The sequence below is a fragment of the Poecilia latipinna genome, unplaced genomic scaffold (assembly GCF_001443285.1).
Source record: "Poecilia latipinna isolate Pla-1442-1.1 unplaced genomic scaffold, P_latipinna-1.0 Scaffold100, whole genome shotgun sequence".
Classification (NCBI taxonomy): domain Eukaryota; kingdom Metazoa; phylum Chordata; class Actinopteri; order Cyprinodontiformes; family Poeciliidae; genus Poecilia; species Poecilia latipinna.
Genome location: NW_015112716.1, coordinates 455,266 through 471,889, shown reverse-complemented (window position 1 = coordinate 471,889; position 16,624 = coordinate 455,266). Strand labels below are relative to the sequence as shown.

The window sequence follows — 16,624 nt, the reverse complement described above, 5'->3', positions numbered from 1 at the left end:
TGTTATATAGATATATCTAGATATCTATGTAGATATACATAGATATCTATATCTTCAACCGCTCTCTACCTTTCGAGAGAAAGGATAGAGAGAAAGGATCATTTATATTTGATGGGTATTGTTTCCCAACGTTACCTGCAAAAGAAAATGATTAGTGACCAAATGATCGCAGAGGGCTTACATTCAAAGACCTTGGTTCAGTCGGACATTGACGTGAATCTGTGACGTCGGATTCGGGCTTTGAGTTCGACACAGGAGGGTCACGTGGTCACCAATGACCAGCTGAGCCAATCAGGTGCAGGCAACCGCACAGTTCTCATTATGTACAGTATTTTAATGTAGACCCTTTTCCTTTTTCGTCTTAAACGGTAATTATTTTTCAAAGCGAAGCATCTCAAAGAAAAACGTCATAAACAACTTATATTTTATTGAAATATGCAGCTTATATCATGTACACTTTATGTAAGCTGGTAGAATATTTGGGTTGTGCATTTACAAATATTGACACTGTGACCAGCAGGTGGAGATCTTTTTAAAATTAACAAGATGCACCCGAACACAGACCTTTCAGTGCACAATATTTTATTTAACAATTCCTTTAAAACAATTCCTTTTAAAAACGAGGCTTCAGGCCCACTACTCGGTCCCTGGGACAAAAGGAAACAGGACAGACAAGTTCAATTATTCCAAAGAAATAAAAACATGCAATGCAAAACAAATTAGTAAATCAAAACCAAACAAATTAGTAACTTCAATCACAAAACAAAACAAGGAACAAGTCGTTGTCATCCGCTTCCAAATGCCCTTCGATGGGGCCAGAGGAGAAATGCCCCGCACACACAGCCTGCCCAATCCGCAACAGGTTTATTTGAGTGGCCCAATCAAACAAGACAAGACAGCAGAGCGTCCAAAGCGCTGCAGCTCCAAACACAATCAAGTGCCTGAAACAGAAAGCCCATTAACTGTGGATCCATATAAGAAAAACATTAAACAGGTAGCTTACCCAGGGGTGGAAACACAGCCTAACCCGGGAGGAAGCGGGTCAGCAGGTGAGGACCAGATTGAAGCCGCCCGCCACAGCAACCCCCAGCTGCAGGCGGCAACGCCAGCAGAGCAACAGATCGCAGATGAGTCGACCAAACCCACAAGCCGACATGTAGCCGCCGACCGCAGCAACAGTGGGAGAAACAAAGACGCACGCACCTTGCAGCGGCCCGCCCAACTATATAGGCATCTGCCCCGCCCACCAATCAATGGTGCGCTTCCTGCTGCACCCGGTGCGCAGAGTGGGGAGGGGGGAACACCATCCCACCACAACACGATAAAGAAAAGAGAAAGTGACCAAATTATCACAGAGGACCTACATTCAAAGACTGTCTAAAAAATACTGTGATGTAGATTTAAATATCTATTTCTACGTTTCTACATCATGTATCTATATCACATGTCATGTGACCATTAAATGTTAGTCACATGACACAGATCGCGGTCAGTAAAAGCAGTGACCTGCTGACCCAATCAGTTGCAGGCAACTGCACAGTTCTAATTACACACAGTAAATTAGTGCCCCCTCACATATACGTTAAAATCCCTGTATGTATTTATAGGTACTATAATATAGTATTATTTGAAATCTATAATTTATGCATTATGTATTTGCAACACATTTATCGTTTCATATAGATGAATGCATTTAAAAACTGGCTTGAAACAAAAATTTTTTTTAATTTTTCAAACACAGATAAGACGCTGTATACGTGTGCGTTTACAAATAATTAGACTAATTAAAATTCATTAAATTGTTGAAACAAAGTCAGAGTTTCGCACATAAGTTCCACAATTTTTGATAGTTTGGTTGTAAAATATTCTCAGTCTCCCAGAGATTTAAAGGAAGACTTTGTTTTATTTTAATATGTATTTTTGGAGATCTGATGGATGTTGAGAACTTGTAAGGAAGACATGTTACAGAGAAATGTTCCACTATTGCTCGCTATTGTATATAAGGGATAGTAGGAACTATCAAAAATATTCATTTGAGTAAAAGAAAAACACTTCTCAAGCATCTTGGGATGTACATTCCACAGGAGTGATAGTAAGACTATCAGACAAAAATCCACTTAGTAAAAAGAAAGGGTGGAGCTTTGGTCTGTGAACAGTGGAGAGTCCAACAACAGAGTAAAGAAAAGCTTGCAGTCCTGTTTTTGTCTCAGTGAAGCAACATCCTGCGATGGAATGCAACAGATCCCTGGTCTCTGTGTTGTAGAAGGAGACTTCTCCCCTCTCGTAATCAACAAATACACCAATTCTCCTGATGTTTGGTGGACACAGCGAGCCCAAAAATACCCAAACTCCATGCTCAGGTGTGAATGGGAACAACTCATCCCTGTTAATGGACTCTTTGACCACTCCCAAGGTCCAGGATCTGTTCAGGTTGACCTCAACTTCGTAGTAGAACCGACCTGAAGAAAAACCTTCATTTCCCAGAACAGCATAGTAATGTCTGAATCGCCAGCCCAAAGGAGTAAAGAAGTGCTCTGTTGGTCTATAGCTCAGTGTCTTCCCATCTGCGGATACAATGATGTATGGGTGGGCGCTATAGGAGTTCAGAGTCACATCGACTGCATTGCATTGCTGGATCATCATCAGCTTGTCCTTCGGCGGACGCCACACATTTGGGGTAGAAGGTCTCATGTTTTCAGCTCCACAGCAATCAGACGAACTGATCTTCTGAATCAGCATGTCTATCTCCCTATTGATGCTCTTTTTTATTTGACCTACTGACTGTTTCACCAACCCTGCATAGGTGTGCTGTTCAGTAAGTGGGTCTAACAGAGTGGCATTCGCAGATGTAAAATTGGATGGACAGTTCTGCAGCAGGTAAAGATAGTCTTCTGACTTTATCAGTTGCTCAATTTCAGACCTTCTTTTTCTCAAATCAGAAAGGTGTTGCTCCAGCAGAGTGATCCGACCTTCAGTTTGTTTCTCTGATTCTATCTGCTTCTGTTTGATTGCTCTAACCAGTTCATCCTGCTTTTTTTGTAAAGAAAGCACCAGGGCTGCCAAAACTTCTGCAATCTGTCCAATGTCGTTGACGGATATTTTCCTGCTCTTCTGAACTGAATCTTTGAGTTTTTTAACACTCTGTGATTTGGAGTTCTCCGTCTTTTTCATGTCTAAGGTCACATTCTCATACATGCCTCTCCTGTCTTTGAAGCCGCACTCCAGTGGGACAGCCTCGTGCCCCGTGTGGTCGTCATTTAAACACATTATGCAAACACACTTCTGGTCTGTGCGGCAGAAGAGCTCCAGCATCTTGTCGTGCTTCTTGCACACCCTGTCCTCCAGGTTGGACACAGGATCGATCAGCTTGTGCTTCTTCAGGTTCTGGTGGGACTCCAGGTGTGGCTTGCAATACGAGGCCAAACACACCAGGCACGTCTTGTGGGCTTTGAGCTTGGGTTCGGTGCAGATGTCACATGGAACCTCTCCTGGTTGGGCAACAATCTTGGGACCAGTCTTTAATCTCGTATGGTTGAAATGCTCCACCACGTCTCTGAACTCTGAATTAACCTGCAGCTTCGGTTTATTGCCCAACTTCTTTTTGCAGAGGGGACACTGTGCAGGTCTACTGTCCTGACTGTTCCAGTACTGGGTGATGCAGCCCTTGCAGAAGTTGTGTCCACATGGAGTGGAGACGGGCTCTTTGAACTCACTGAGGCAGATTGAACACAGGACCTGTTCTTCATACAGGATGCTGCAAGCTGAGGCCATGTCTGAAAAGGATAATTGATCAATTGAGTTTGACATTCAAAATTTAAACCAGAGGAGTGAATTTAATTCTAACAAGATAATAAAAAATAGCCACCTGTGAATTAATGCATGTTTATGTCATTAAAATGAAAGATTATACTACAACTTGAGGTCACTGGGGGAAAAATATCTCAAAAGCAAAAAACAAACAAAAAAAAACAAAAACATTACGGTATTTTGTTTTGTTTTTTTTGCCAGAGGCAGAGCAAAAGAACAAGAAATAAGTGTTGATCATTAAAACTGCCAAACATACAAATCAATTCTTAATCAGCTATTTTTTTTTTAAATCACTTGGGTATTTGGTATTGGAGCTAAATAGCAACAAGAAACATTTATTAAAGTTTCTTGGTGACAGATGGACCTTGTTGTTGACAGTAAGAGGTGGAGCCAATGATAAGAACATGAAAGAACCAGTTTGAACATACTTTGAATTCAGTTTGTGGGGAGTGGCAATGAAGACACAAATGCAACCAAAACTTCCTGGTTATCTGACTATTTTAAGGATGGCAATTTTACAAGAAATCGGATCTTCCCAGACTGTCCATAAATGGACAAAAACCTTGGATGTGGACCTTTCAGTATATCAAGCAGGTAGCACAAGCAGCGATGTACTTCATCTAGTGTATGTTCACATTCTTACTCTAAAGAGGGAACATTTCTAGATCCTGTGTAATTAACAGTTCCTACTTATGAAGAGCTGCAGGAAGTCTGTTGACAACTGAATGATGACTGATTTGCTGTGAACTGGTTTGTTGTAAAGATGTTAAAACATGCACCTACTTTGCCAATTTGTATGCCAAGGTCCTGACAATAATTTCCATAAATATAAACAGTTGCTTCATTAATATTTTTTTACTGATTTAAAATGCATGCATTAACTGTCTAGCACAGTACAGCACAAGTATATGTTTTCTGCAGTAGTTAGAGTGTATAACATGTTTTATTTTATTAAGATTTCCATATTCAGCTTAAGGTCAGAGTAGGTCTGAAATCCTAGCAGCATCACCAGAAATAAAAAAAACTGTCTTACTAAATCCGAATAAATATTCAAAGAAGGGTGAATTTTACCTGCGTCGTCGTCTCTGTCTGATTTCAGTCTCGTTCTAGGCACGCAGTCTTTTTTGTCTAGAATATCTGAACGATCTTCTCCTCGCCTTTGCCGGAAATGATAACTATCTAATGAACTGCACTTTTAAGTTTCTTTTTCGAAACGTCATGTACACTGAGGTCTGAAGGTTGTTTTGTTCCGTTTATGGCAAGCCATTTTAACATAAATTCGGTTTTACCGCCCTTACATTAAAGATATCTCAAATTGTTTTATGACTAGACGTTTTAGCGATTTAAGATATCTCAAATTATATTTTGACTAGACAAAATAACTATTTGAGATATCTCTAATTACATTCTGACTAGTCGAAATTACGTCAGATTTACCATTGACTTGTATGGAGACTTCAATTCAAGATATCTCAAATGAATTACTGACTATCTGAAATAAAAATTTGAGATCTCTACAATTAAATTATGACTAGTCATAAAGTAAATTCAAGATATCTCTATTTTGGTTTTGACTAGTCATAATTCTAATTAAAGATATCTCTAATGACTCCATAATTCAAGATATCTTAAATGTATTTTTGGATAGGAGAAATGTAGTTTTGACTAGTGAAAACTAAATTATAGATATCTTAAATTCAAATAATGACTAGGCAAAAATTAAATTAAAGATATCTTGAATTGTAATTTTGACTAGTCAAAATTCCTTTTAAGATAGAATTGAATATAGATATCTTGAATTACACAGCTTTTCAATTTAAGATTTCTTAAATTGACATTCCGACTAGTCAGAATGACATTATTGATATCTTGAATTAGTATTCTGTCTAGTCAAAAGGTCCCTGACTTACGTAGCAATTTGAAAGTTTAATAAAACAATGAAAAGTAGAGAAAACGAAAAAAGATGTTCGAAAATGGGCCACTTTCATGTTGAAAATGGTTTGACAATAGCAATTTTAGCTTTTGAAAGCTGTTTTTAAGTGCATTGGGTTCGTCGGAAATGAATAAACAGGAAATTCTTTGCAGATATCAGAAGCAGTCTTATAGTTTATTAAGTTTTACTATGTCCGCATTTCCAACATTGTCGAACTCTTTCTAATTTGTGGCATTTACTGACAATTTTGTGCAGGAAACGTAAAATTCTGCAGGCAACTGTTTGGACACCACAAAGGGGCTTCCACGTCATTCTTAATTCAGATATCTAAAATTGTAATTTTGACTAGTCATAATTGTGTTGAAGATATCTTAAATTGTAATTACGGATATGTGTCCCGTCAAATGACAGATCCAGTTACGTCATTGAAAGGAATTTTGACTAGTCAAAATGTAATTGAAGATATCTTGAATTATTATTCTTACTAGTCAGAATGTAAATACAGATATCTTAAATTACCATTCCGGATAGTCAAAATGTAGTTTTATCTAGTCAAAATGCATTTTTAGATATCTGGAATGTAATTACGGATAGTCAGACGAAACCGAATTTATGTTAAAACGGCTTGCCATAATCTGTTCTCCTCCAGGGTGTGACCTACAGGTGTAGACTCAACAGCTGTGGCTCATTAAGGGAAATCAGCACAAGGTTTAAGAGGAGTTGGTACCTGAGCGACAATGGCGAGTTGGAACAGTGGCGAGTTGCCAGATATTGGATCTGACAACAGATCCAATATCTGTGTGGTTCCTTATAGGTTTAACATATATAAACTCTCTCTCTCTACCTTTATAGCTAGAGAGAGAAAGAGAGAGATTATATATTTAAACTCTGTTTCTCTAAAGAAAGATAATTTATATTTCATGGGTATTGTTTCCTAACGTTACCTGCAAAAGAAATTGATTAGTGACCAAATGATCGCAGAGGGCTTACATTCAAGGACTCTGGTTCAGCGGCTCATTGACGTCAATCTGTGACGTGGGATTCGGAGTTGGAGTTCGCCACAGGATGTCATGTGACCAATGACCAGCTGAGCAAATCAGGTGTTAGTATGTTTGAATGTACGTACTAATTACGTAAATTCAAATGCTGTACTAGGTCTGTCACAATAATCATTCAATCAATTAATCGCAAGATCAAGGTCTATATGTACGAAATGAATTACATACAGTATTTGAATGCAGGCCCTTTCATTTTTTCGTCTTAAACAGTAATTATCTCAAATAAAATTTTACATTATTTAAGTATGCAGCTTATATAATGTAATTATACATTATAATATTTGGGATTTTGTTTTTTCAAATATTGACACAAAATAGAAAAGAGTAAGTGACCAAACTATCACAGAGGACCTAGATTAAGAGTGTCTAACAAAATACCGTGATGTAGATATAAGTACTTGTTTATATCTACATTATAGATCTACAGTTTGGATCTACAGGGTGGGTTTTGTGTTTACAAGCATTTACCTGAAAGACAAAGAAAATGATTAGTGACCAAATGATCGCAGAGGGCTTACATTCAAGGACTCTGGTTCAGCGGGTCATTGACGTCAATGTGTGACGTGGCATTCGGAGTCGGAGTTCGCCACAGGAGGGTCACGTGACCAATGACCAGCGGAGCCAGTCAGGTGTTCGTATGTACGAACGTACGTACTAATTAGGTAAATTCAAATACTGTAGTAGGCCTGTCACAATAATTATTCAATCAATTAATCACATGATCAATTTAAGCAAACTGAATAATTTCCATTGACATGATTTATCGTTTATCTGTTTTTTATTTTTCCCTCTTTCTTCCAAATTTGGATTATAAAATGTTTAATTTGGTGCTTTGTTCTCCAGCCCCTTTTTGATGGACACTTGTGTTTACCAAGACGTCAAAATTTATTTATTTATTTGTTGTTTTTATGATTTGTTTTCGATATTTAAAATGTTTTCCAGTTCCAGTGTGAACTGTTCATTACAATTGAAAGTTTATTAATCTTTGAGAATGTTTTCTTGGTTTATTATTATTCTGCCATTACCATTATAGTGCTTAAAAATGGTATCACATGAACTACAATATTATCGTTTATCACATTAACTACTGGAACAATTTATCATTCAGCCAATTTTGTTATTGTGACATGTCTAATTGTGAAAATTATTAGTGACCAAATGATCGCAGAGGGCTTACATTCAAGGACTCTGGTTCAGCGGGTAAATGACGTTAATCGGTGACGTGTGATTCGTTGACCACAAGAGGTTCAACTGATGCGTTTTGTCAAACGCATCAAAAACGCATCAGTTTCCATAGCAAAAAGAAGCATTTTTTTGTTGGTCGACCGTGTTTAATAATGTGCTCTGTATGACGCCATTGTTTGAATACGCAGATTAATACGTGAACATTTCTAGTTTTCTGAAACTTGCAGATAAGTTTTGTTCTTTCCATGTTTTCTGTTAAAGTTTCTTGCAACCATGAGACTGCTTCCCGATTCAGCCATCAGTTTAATTTCAAATCTTTGTCCTGTTGTCAAACGCATCTTCTTGTGCATTTTCCCACCACGTGTCATGACACAGACCCCGTATTATCATATAACAAACGGGCCTTTAAATAAAGACCCGGGCACCTAACATTTATATCTGATGGGTTTTACTCTTTACAAATGTTCACACTAAAAAGAAGAGAAAGTGAATTACATTCAAAGGATTTTGTTTTTGAAAAACACTACAGAAAATATAGATATCCATTTCTACATACCTGCAACGCAGCATCATTTTGGAGAAATATTTGTGGATATAAATCTGTACATTTCACTGCACTTCTCCAATTTCTGAAATGAAGCTTTATTTGGCATAAACAGGAATTTATTCATTTGCATTCTAGTATAAAACTATTGAAATGTACAATAAAGCTCAGTCACATGACACAGAATAACGTCAGTGAAAGCAATAACCTGATGAGCCAATACCTGCAATTTATTGTAGCTTTATTTACATAGTCTTCAAATGACAGCCCTGTAACTAATAATTTTCTCTTTATTATCAATTTATACTGTCATACTTATAAAAATGTTTATAGATATATATAATTTATATAGATACAGATGGATATATATTTATTGGGTAGAGTTTCTACAAGTATTTAGCTGCAAGAAAAGAGAAAATGCTTAGTGATTGCAGAGTGGCTACAGTCAGAGACTCGGCTAATGAAATTGGCTGGGATTTACCAAGAATACAACAACAAAAACGTAGGCTGTAGAAAAGGAGTTGTTGATGCAACTGAAATTAAGAGATCAGCTATATTACTTCATTGAACTTTACCTGCATGAAGAGAGGAGGATGAAAGAAATAATCAGCAACAGAATTAGTATATGTGCATTTTTTTTCCCTTTTCTTTTTTGGTACAGTCATCTGTAGAGAAGAGGTTTGGAGCTGTCCTGTCTGGATTTCTCTAATATTCACTCTCAACACGAGAACAAACGCCTATAATTAATAATCAGGCTAATTGATAAATAAACACTGCTGCATAGCGCCTCTCCCTCGCAAACCACCTCCCCTAGAAGTTTGTTATTGCAAAGTTACACAGTAAAGCTACCAATTTGCCAAAAAAATGCGTCATGAGCTGCTGTAGAGCTGATGTGCGTATTAATGAATGCGCATCATTAGCCACGGAAAGTATCCAGTCCGCTGCATGCCAAACGTGCTGACGAAGCAGTTGAGGACTGTTGTGACGAAGACTATGATGGTTGTTACGTTGTTCAAGTAGTCCAGACGCCTTTGCAGAGTAGAGTTGTTCAGATCCCGACGGCCTGTGTCACACAAAGGCACAAGTGCACAACAAACAAAAAGAAAGTCTGCATCATACTGTCCCTCTTAAATCAATAACAATAAAGAAAATACAGAGAAAAAAAAGCAACTTTATTTCATCATGCCTGCTTTAATACTTCTGGACGTCCATTTATGTTTTACTTCTTTGTAAAAACTAAACAGGCTCAGCCCAAGTTTTCTTCAAATCACTGGATTTCTTCAAGTTCCTGAAGGTGAAAGCTTACAGTCGTCGACCCTTATTCCTCACTGAAACTGAACCTCAAAAGCATTTTTATAAGCAGTTTTTTAGGTTAAGTACAAATATGGAGTAAAAATGTTTACTGAAACTCATTAAACAACAGACAAGACAGAAAAGTTGTATAAAAGTCTGAAGATCGCAGCCCCACAAAAGAAACGGTGAGACAGGGAAAAGCTTAGTTAGATTACAGTTTGAGTCTCTTTACAAAGAGTCCATTTATTTGCCTTAATTTTGTCTCAGATCAAGGTGTTAATTGTATTTGAATTGAATTCGTCCTCATCGTTGAGCTGTGTCAGTGTACATCAGACGGCGTCTGCGGCCTTGTCTGTGTCAGTAGTGGAGTCTGGCCAGGAGCCAGCGGAAGAAGCCCGTCCTCTTGGAGCCGAAGAAACTAACGAAGAAGTTGGTCACCGTGGTGGCAAAGATGACGCCCGTGGTGACGTTGTTCAGGTAGTCGAGTCGCTTCTGATTGGACACCACATTCAGGTCCCTGCGGGCTACAACATACAAACACACACACACACACACACACACACACGTGCGCACGCAGACACAACAAACAATTTCCCACATTACCATCAAACACACACGCACGCATGCGGTTGTTGCTTACAATCTCACTATTATCCTTTCCACACATTCACACTATTCAGTCACACACCCCTCCAGCCTCCGTGTTGTCTAATTTATATTTTAACTGGAAACCCACACCCCCAGCAAAACCTTGGCGTAAATAAGCTCAAACTTGTCTTCAACTGGAAAAATTGAATTAATCATATTTCATTATAGGCCTATGCCATTTTTCTGGCTTATATCTGTTACCTTTAACTTCTAAGAATAGAACAGCGTTTTATACAGCATTTTGTTCACCATTATCTGTTTAAAATCTCAGATTTATGAGAGCAGCTTTGATGAGTTTGATGTTTGGTCACTTTACTTTGATTCTTATGTACTGGTTTATTAGGATGGTACTTTAATTAAAATAAGTAAAAAGTGAGCCCCACTACTATCTTGCTAAAGTGCATTGTTTTAAAATTCAAGGTTTCCTCTGTGCTAAGCTAGCTAACCAGCTACTGCTACCATCCATCTATTCATAATACATGGATAATGCTGCTATTATTAATAATAACTTTACTATATATGTTCAATACCTTTCAAAAGCTTGTAGCATGTTAGCATAGCTTAAAAACTAGTTTTGCTCTATGCTAAGTTAATCACCTATTGGTTGTAGCAACACATTATAAACCATGAGTTTTATTTCAGCAAAACATTTTTTTTAAATGTCTTTTTATTTAGATTTTTTTAGGTATGTAGCTAAAGCTATTTTGTAAGATGAGGGTTAAAGCTGCTGCATGTAACTTTTGTAAAAAAAAAAGTTTGTTTTACTCATTTAGTAAAACTACTGTACTCACTATGTTGTGACAATATTACATGAGACAGATAATTTGTGAAAAAACCCCCCATCAATCTTCTCTGCCTCCTCCATGTGGTTCTACTGCCATCTGCAGAAATGCACTTCTCCTGGTCTGAAACAACCAATCAGAGTCAGTTGCCGCTGACAATCAATCACTTCCAGTACTTTGGCAAGAAATAGGAAAAAGCACCCTGAACATCCCACATGTTGCTAATCTGAGTAAATACACGAACAATAGGGGTTTTTATTAAAAATTTCATTGGAAATTTAAATGTAATGTTATGTCTATGAATCAATGTACTTACTGTACATTAGCTAAGTGTGACTTATAAGATAAAGCGATGAAATAGCCACCGGAGAAGGCAGCTGCGCTGTGTGCCAAATGCGGCTTTGACGACGTTTACAAGGAGGGTGAGGAAGATGATGCCAGTGACCAGATTGTTCAGGAAGTTCAAACATCGTCGGTACGAGGGGAGGAGTGTCAGCTCAAAACGAGCTGTGCAGACACACACGTTCACACACGTCAGCAGCGCACACACACACGCGACAGACGCATATGCACAGACAGACAACAAAATGGAGACAGTCACACAACTAGTTGGTCCTTTGGCCGAGTCCATTCACACTTGATGACATAAAAAGCGTGTTATTCGGTGAGTAGGACAGTAAGTTACACCAACTCGTGTGTCCATCGGTCCGATCAGATGTGTTAGAAATAAAAATCATTTCGGCTAAAACAGAGAGTCAGAAGTGCATCCTGGCAAATAGGCCGGTGCGCTCCATCCCAAGCACAGAAATAAAGATGTTGGTGATGAAGATGAGGAAGATAGCGAGGGTTGCTTTGTTGTTCAAGCTGTCCAGGCGTTTCTGGTTGGCCTCTTCATTTAAGTCCCGTCGGGCTGCAACACACATTGATCAACGCATGCAAAAACTAAACGACAAAATGCAGGAAAACACTTGGAACAGACGCGTTGTACCAAAATTTGCTAAAAAAAAAAAAAAGATAGCGTGTAAATGAATTAATGTGTTAATAGGGTTAGGGAAACAATTAAAAAAAAGATCTGAAATTGAAGTCAGGGTGACTTATTTTCCTAATGCTCACCTATTATGATAATCAAAACGCCGGCAACTATCTGGAGAGCCAGGGAGAAGGATATGAGCGTCAGGACAGCAGCATAGTACCTGAGAATCAAAACGTGACAAAAGTGTTTGCCAAATGCACTACTGATGCAACAACGAGTGCAGTGTCCTAAGAAACACCCGCAGCGGCATACCTGTATCCTGCTCCTTGTTCAATGACGGTCTTCATGTGCGTGATGTTAGCCAGGAACAGAGCGATGTCCAGCATGCCTTCGGCTACTGTCTTCTTGGTAGCATACAGGTTCATGTTCAAGTTAGGTGTGGAAACTCCCTGAAACACAAACAAGGGAAGATGAGTCATTTATTACTGAAGTAATACTTATAATGTCTTTGGTCGGAGTCCTATAAATGAGGCAGAAAAACAGAGAGGGTGCAGCAATAAAATTTTAGAATACGTCATAAAATATGAATGGAACAAATAAAAGATGCAGACCAGTGGCAAAAGTCCAACGTAATCCAATTTTAACTTTTCCAACTTCATGAACAATTCAATACAACCGCTAGAGGGCAGCAGAGGACAAAGAGCTAAAATAACGTGTATGCCCTTGTTTACGTTTCCTTCCGAAGGTAATATGCCAAAATTGAAAACGTGCAGTTGGCAGTTTTCATAACTTTCCAAGTCCAGCAACTATAAACAACAATATTCTAAATATCTTAAAAGCTGCTGTCTTGCTTTTTTTTTTTTTTTTTTTTTAACGCTTACAGACTACAGATGAATCCTTTGGTTTAGGTCAGTGGTGTCCAAACTTTCAAATGATTCAAAATCATTCAGTCAAAACTACTGATTGGCCAGATAAAAATATATAATTTAATTTCAAACTAAAATTACAAAGAAGTAAAAGAAATATTTTTGACCTGGGCAATAATAAAGCCTACAACACTTTTGTTTATGTATTTTTTTTCATTTAAACAAAGTTGATCCAGAGCTTAAAAAGATATTTGCTATTTCCCTTCTTAAAAGAAAAGCATCCAGTTTGCAAGTTATTTAAGGCTGTATGAAATTATTGAGTCTATCATCAGCAATAAAATAAGAATTGGGTCGCTGTTTATTGTAAAGCACTTGCCGTATTTAGCTAAGTTTAATATGCTTACTAAAAGCAGATATAGCTGCACAAAATCTGCTTTTGAGTAAAAGTGACAGGATAGATCTGTTCTGAGGATGCAGAAAGTGTGGATTTTAAAAGCTGAATACTTTGTGTTGTACGTAATATTTTCTATTCTAAGGGCACTTCATTATGTCTGAAACGGTTTGCCGTAGATTAAAAAAAACAACAAAAGTTTCCATCTCCATCAACTGCCATTGTTGAAATGCAGGCTGGGGGGCAAAACAAAACGAGTGACTTTCTGCACTTCAGTCAAGCTGTAGTGCGGTAATGCAAATATCCCTACCTCCCTGGGAGAATCATTTGATGGGGAAGCTGGAAAGTTTTATAAACAGACAGTGCGAAAAGATATCTGCTTGAGTATTTACAAGCAGCACATCTTGGGGGCAGGAACCCTGCGGATGTGCTGTCCCCTGTTTCCTCTGAGACTGAACTGCAGATTCAGAGGAAGGCACGGATCACATACATAAAGATTATCATATACATACTCAGGACACACTGTACTTTATGACCTCATTGTGCTGTAATGTATGTCTCTGTGCCAAAATAAACTGCGGGGCTGACATTCTGGATGTACTGTAGCTGTTTAACACAGTTAAACCTCCTTGTACTTCTGTCTTGTGTGCTCTGCAGGAAACTGTAATCTCTTGCCTTTTCTCTGTTAAATAAGGACAAAATAACCAAACTTTAAATCAAACAAGCAGCATCTACTGTTGTCTTTCCCTTTTTGTTTTCATTCCTGCTACCACAAAACAACATGAGTTTTTAAAAGGAACCCGTAACCTGGCGCTCTTGAGGAAACAAACCTCAAATGTATATGTGTACGTCATCAAAGCTTCATAGCTTTGTGTCGGGGCAACACAACGTAGAAATCTCTCCGTTTTCGTTGTTGTGGTATTGGATGGCATTGAAATTGAATTTTGGGGCTGCCATATTCCAGCTTATGGGGGCATACTTTGTTGCAGCTGCTCAGCCAGAAATATGTCAACATGTTTCCCTTTGTTGTGCAAAAGGTAGAAGGGAGGCAGCGGTATGCTGAGAAGATTCCTGACTTCATCTGAAGGTTGTGTGATTGCGCAGAAGGAGATCATGCTCAGTTGGCCCTGATCATTAGTTTTATTTTATCATTAGCTTGCGAGATAACATCCAACAACCACTTAACTCAAAATGACAGTGGGATCTGATCGGTCCCCACTATTCTAAGTATTAGTTTGCACCATTTTCAAATGCAGAATGACCACCCACCACAACAAAGAACGGAGTATAGAATGGCGCTAAAAAAAATCTCTTTCAACATGACAGCAAACAAACCAGAACTCACTCAGTCCTAAAAGCTTTATTATTTTTAATATCTCTGGCCACTTTGAAGGCACGATCTTTTTTTTTTTTTTTTTTTTTACTGAAAAGACATTCCTTTTACACTCCTTTCTGAAATATTCGCAGGGCAGCCTTCCGGTACCGGCAAACAAAAAGGGACACGGGCAGTACGCAGGATGTAAACACATGGCTTCTGCCAGCAGAGATCATGTGATGCGGTCTCTTCCTCGCAGTGTTGCAACATCGCAGCTACACTACTTTCACTCTTGGCACACTTCCTGCTGCATTAAAGCTGTGATTTTCCACGTGAACTTTGACATCAAATAATTCACTGATATGAATATTTTGGAGCTCTGTGACCGATCAAAACAAAAACTGTCTGATGCCAAAACCGAAAAACATAAAAGTTTGCGCGTGTTTAAAGTGTTCGCAGTGGGGAATCTAAAACATATCAACTTGTTTATGGTTTCAGATTTGTTTTACGCTAAAGGTTTTTAATCTGACTCCCCACACAGCCTGTGCTACAGAACAGGTTTGGTCCAGCCTGGGTAAATCTCCAAGAAACTGTTCAGCAGTTCCTAGAATCAGCTCTGTCAAAGCCATATGAGTACCGTGGTTTTTTTTTTTTTTTTTTTTTTTTAAAAGTATGAGAGAAACAACTGGGTTTGGAGCAAAGAAGTGAGGAAGGGATTCAAAAAGCCAGGGTTCGAAATAGCTATTTTTCAGAAAATGGCATTTATGTACACTGGCATGCATCCATCTTTTCCTCGTTTGGGGACACGTGGTCACACTTTATCAACATCAGCCTTGGGCATGCTGCCAAGATACACACACACATCACAACCAAAACACTGCACTTTTACAAGCCATGTGCGTTCACTTAGTGTAAGACTTGCAAGCATGCATTCATCATGCTTAATCTGCACTTATCTTCATCTAGAAAAATGTGCTCATAAATTGGTAGTTCAGCCTTTGTTTCTTTCGACAGGATGGAGGGAAATAGGTCAATATTCACAGCAGTAAGGATGTTGCTGCAGGAGGTCGGCAAAGGCTTCATCCGAAAAGTACGAGTGTGAATACTGAATACTTGCTCTGGCTGCTTCTCTGCATCTCAAAATGATCTAAATGTGATTCTGTTCCCTTTGTTTTTTTGGGTTTTTTTGTACATCGCTTGAGGCACTTGAGCTATTATTATTTCTTCTCACTCATCAGACGCCACGAGAGATGGAAAAATACTCGGCGGATCATGTCCGCCCAGAATAAAAGCTACTCAGGACTTGCAAAGCCTTTATGGATCAGCACATGCGTCATTACTGACCGTCGAGCTCTCTCACATTTACTTCAGCTTCTCGAATGGAATGTGACCTGGCTTTGAGGGAGGATTTCTATCATGCAAGCTTCTTAAAGGAGCATTTATCATGTCGATCTCCCTGCTGAAAACCATATGATGTAGGAATGCATATGGAGAATCAAAACAAGCATTGTTTCAGCCTGTGTTAATCTAAAAAAAAACACACAAAAAAGACTGCCCTATGGTCATGCCGTAGAACATGCTGATTCTTACAGAAGATAAACTTTAAAGTGGACTACTATTAGAAAGACAACACATTTATAGAAAAAAAAAAACAAGCGGAGGCCACACGGAAAGATTTAGGACCTTCCTGCTGTGAGGCTGCAGTGCTAACCAAGAGGGAGAAGAAGAAGAAATGCAGTTTTTATTGTCCCACAATGGAGACATTTCTGTACAACAGCAGCAAAGTTGACGGGCAATCAAAGTAATAAATAAAAAAAAGAAGTATAAAA

The 16,624-nt window shown here is 38.4% G+C and overlaps 2 protein-coding genes across 8 annotated transcripts in view; both read right to left on the bottom strand.

The window, feature by feature from the left end:
- Positions 1 to 410: 410 nt before the first annotated feature.
- Positions 411 to 5,012, bottom strand: LOC106943996 (E3 ubiquitin-protein ligase TRIM39-like). 3 transcript variants are annotated; one of them, XR_001424076.1, is made up of 3 exons: positions 4,879 to 5,012; positions 1,313 to 3,773; positions 411 to 507 (listed from the first exon to the last, which is right to left on the bottom strand). XR_001424076.1 is itself a non-coding variant. In XM_015027276.1 (2 exons), exon 2 carries the CDS (start codon positions 3,769 to 3,771, stop codon positions 2,056 to 2,058), a length of 1,716 nt encoding a protein of 571 aa, XP_014882762.1. In that variant the 5' UTR covers positions 3,772 to 3,773; positions 4,879 to 5,012; the 3' UTR covers positions 507 to 2,055. The 3 variants fall into 3 exon arrangements, 1 of the variants encoding a protein (XP_014882762.1); XR_001424073.1 differs by having other exon boundaries at positions 507 to 941; positions 1,004 to 3,773; XM_015027276.1 differs by having other exon boundaries at positions 507 to 3,773.
- A 3,600-nt stretch (positions 5,013 to 8,612) lies between these two features.
- LOC106943947 (ninjurin-2) overlaps positions 8,613 to 16,624 on the bottom strand; it is a 35,268-nt gene continuing 27,256 nt past the window's right edge. Inside the window, exons 2-5 of one of the 5 annotated variants that reach the window (XM_015027246.1) lie at positions 12,536 to 12,672; positions 12,364 to 12,443; positions 11,567 to 11,757; positions 9,506 to 9,590 (exon numbers count right to left, since the gene is read on the bottom strand). In XM_015027246.1, the coding sequence (XP_014882732.1) occupies positions 11,588 to 11,757; positions 12,364 to 12,443; positions 12,536 to 12,672 (387 nt within the window). In that variant the 3' untranslated portion in view covers positions 9,506 to 9,590; positions 11,567 to 11,587. Of the gene's footprint in view, positions 9,591 to 9,783; positions 10,345 to 11,566; positions 11,758 to 11,859; positions 12,161 to 12,363; positions 12,444 to 12,535; positions 12,673 to 16,624 lie in introns of those variants that run through there. The other 4 variants (XM_015027243.1, XM_015027258.1, XM_015027250.1 and 1 more) reach the window with 4 other exon arrangements.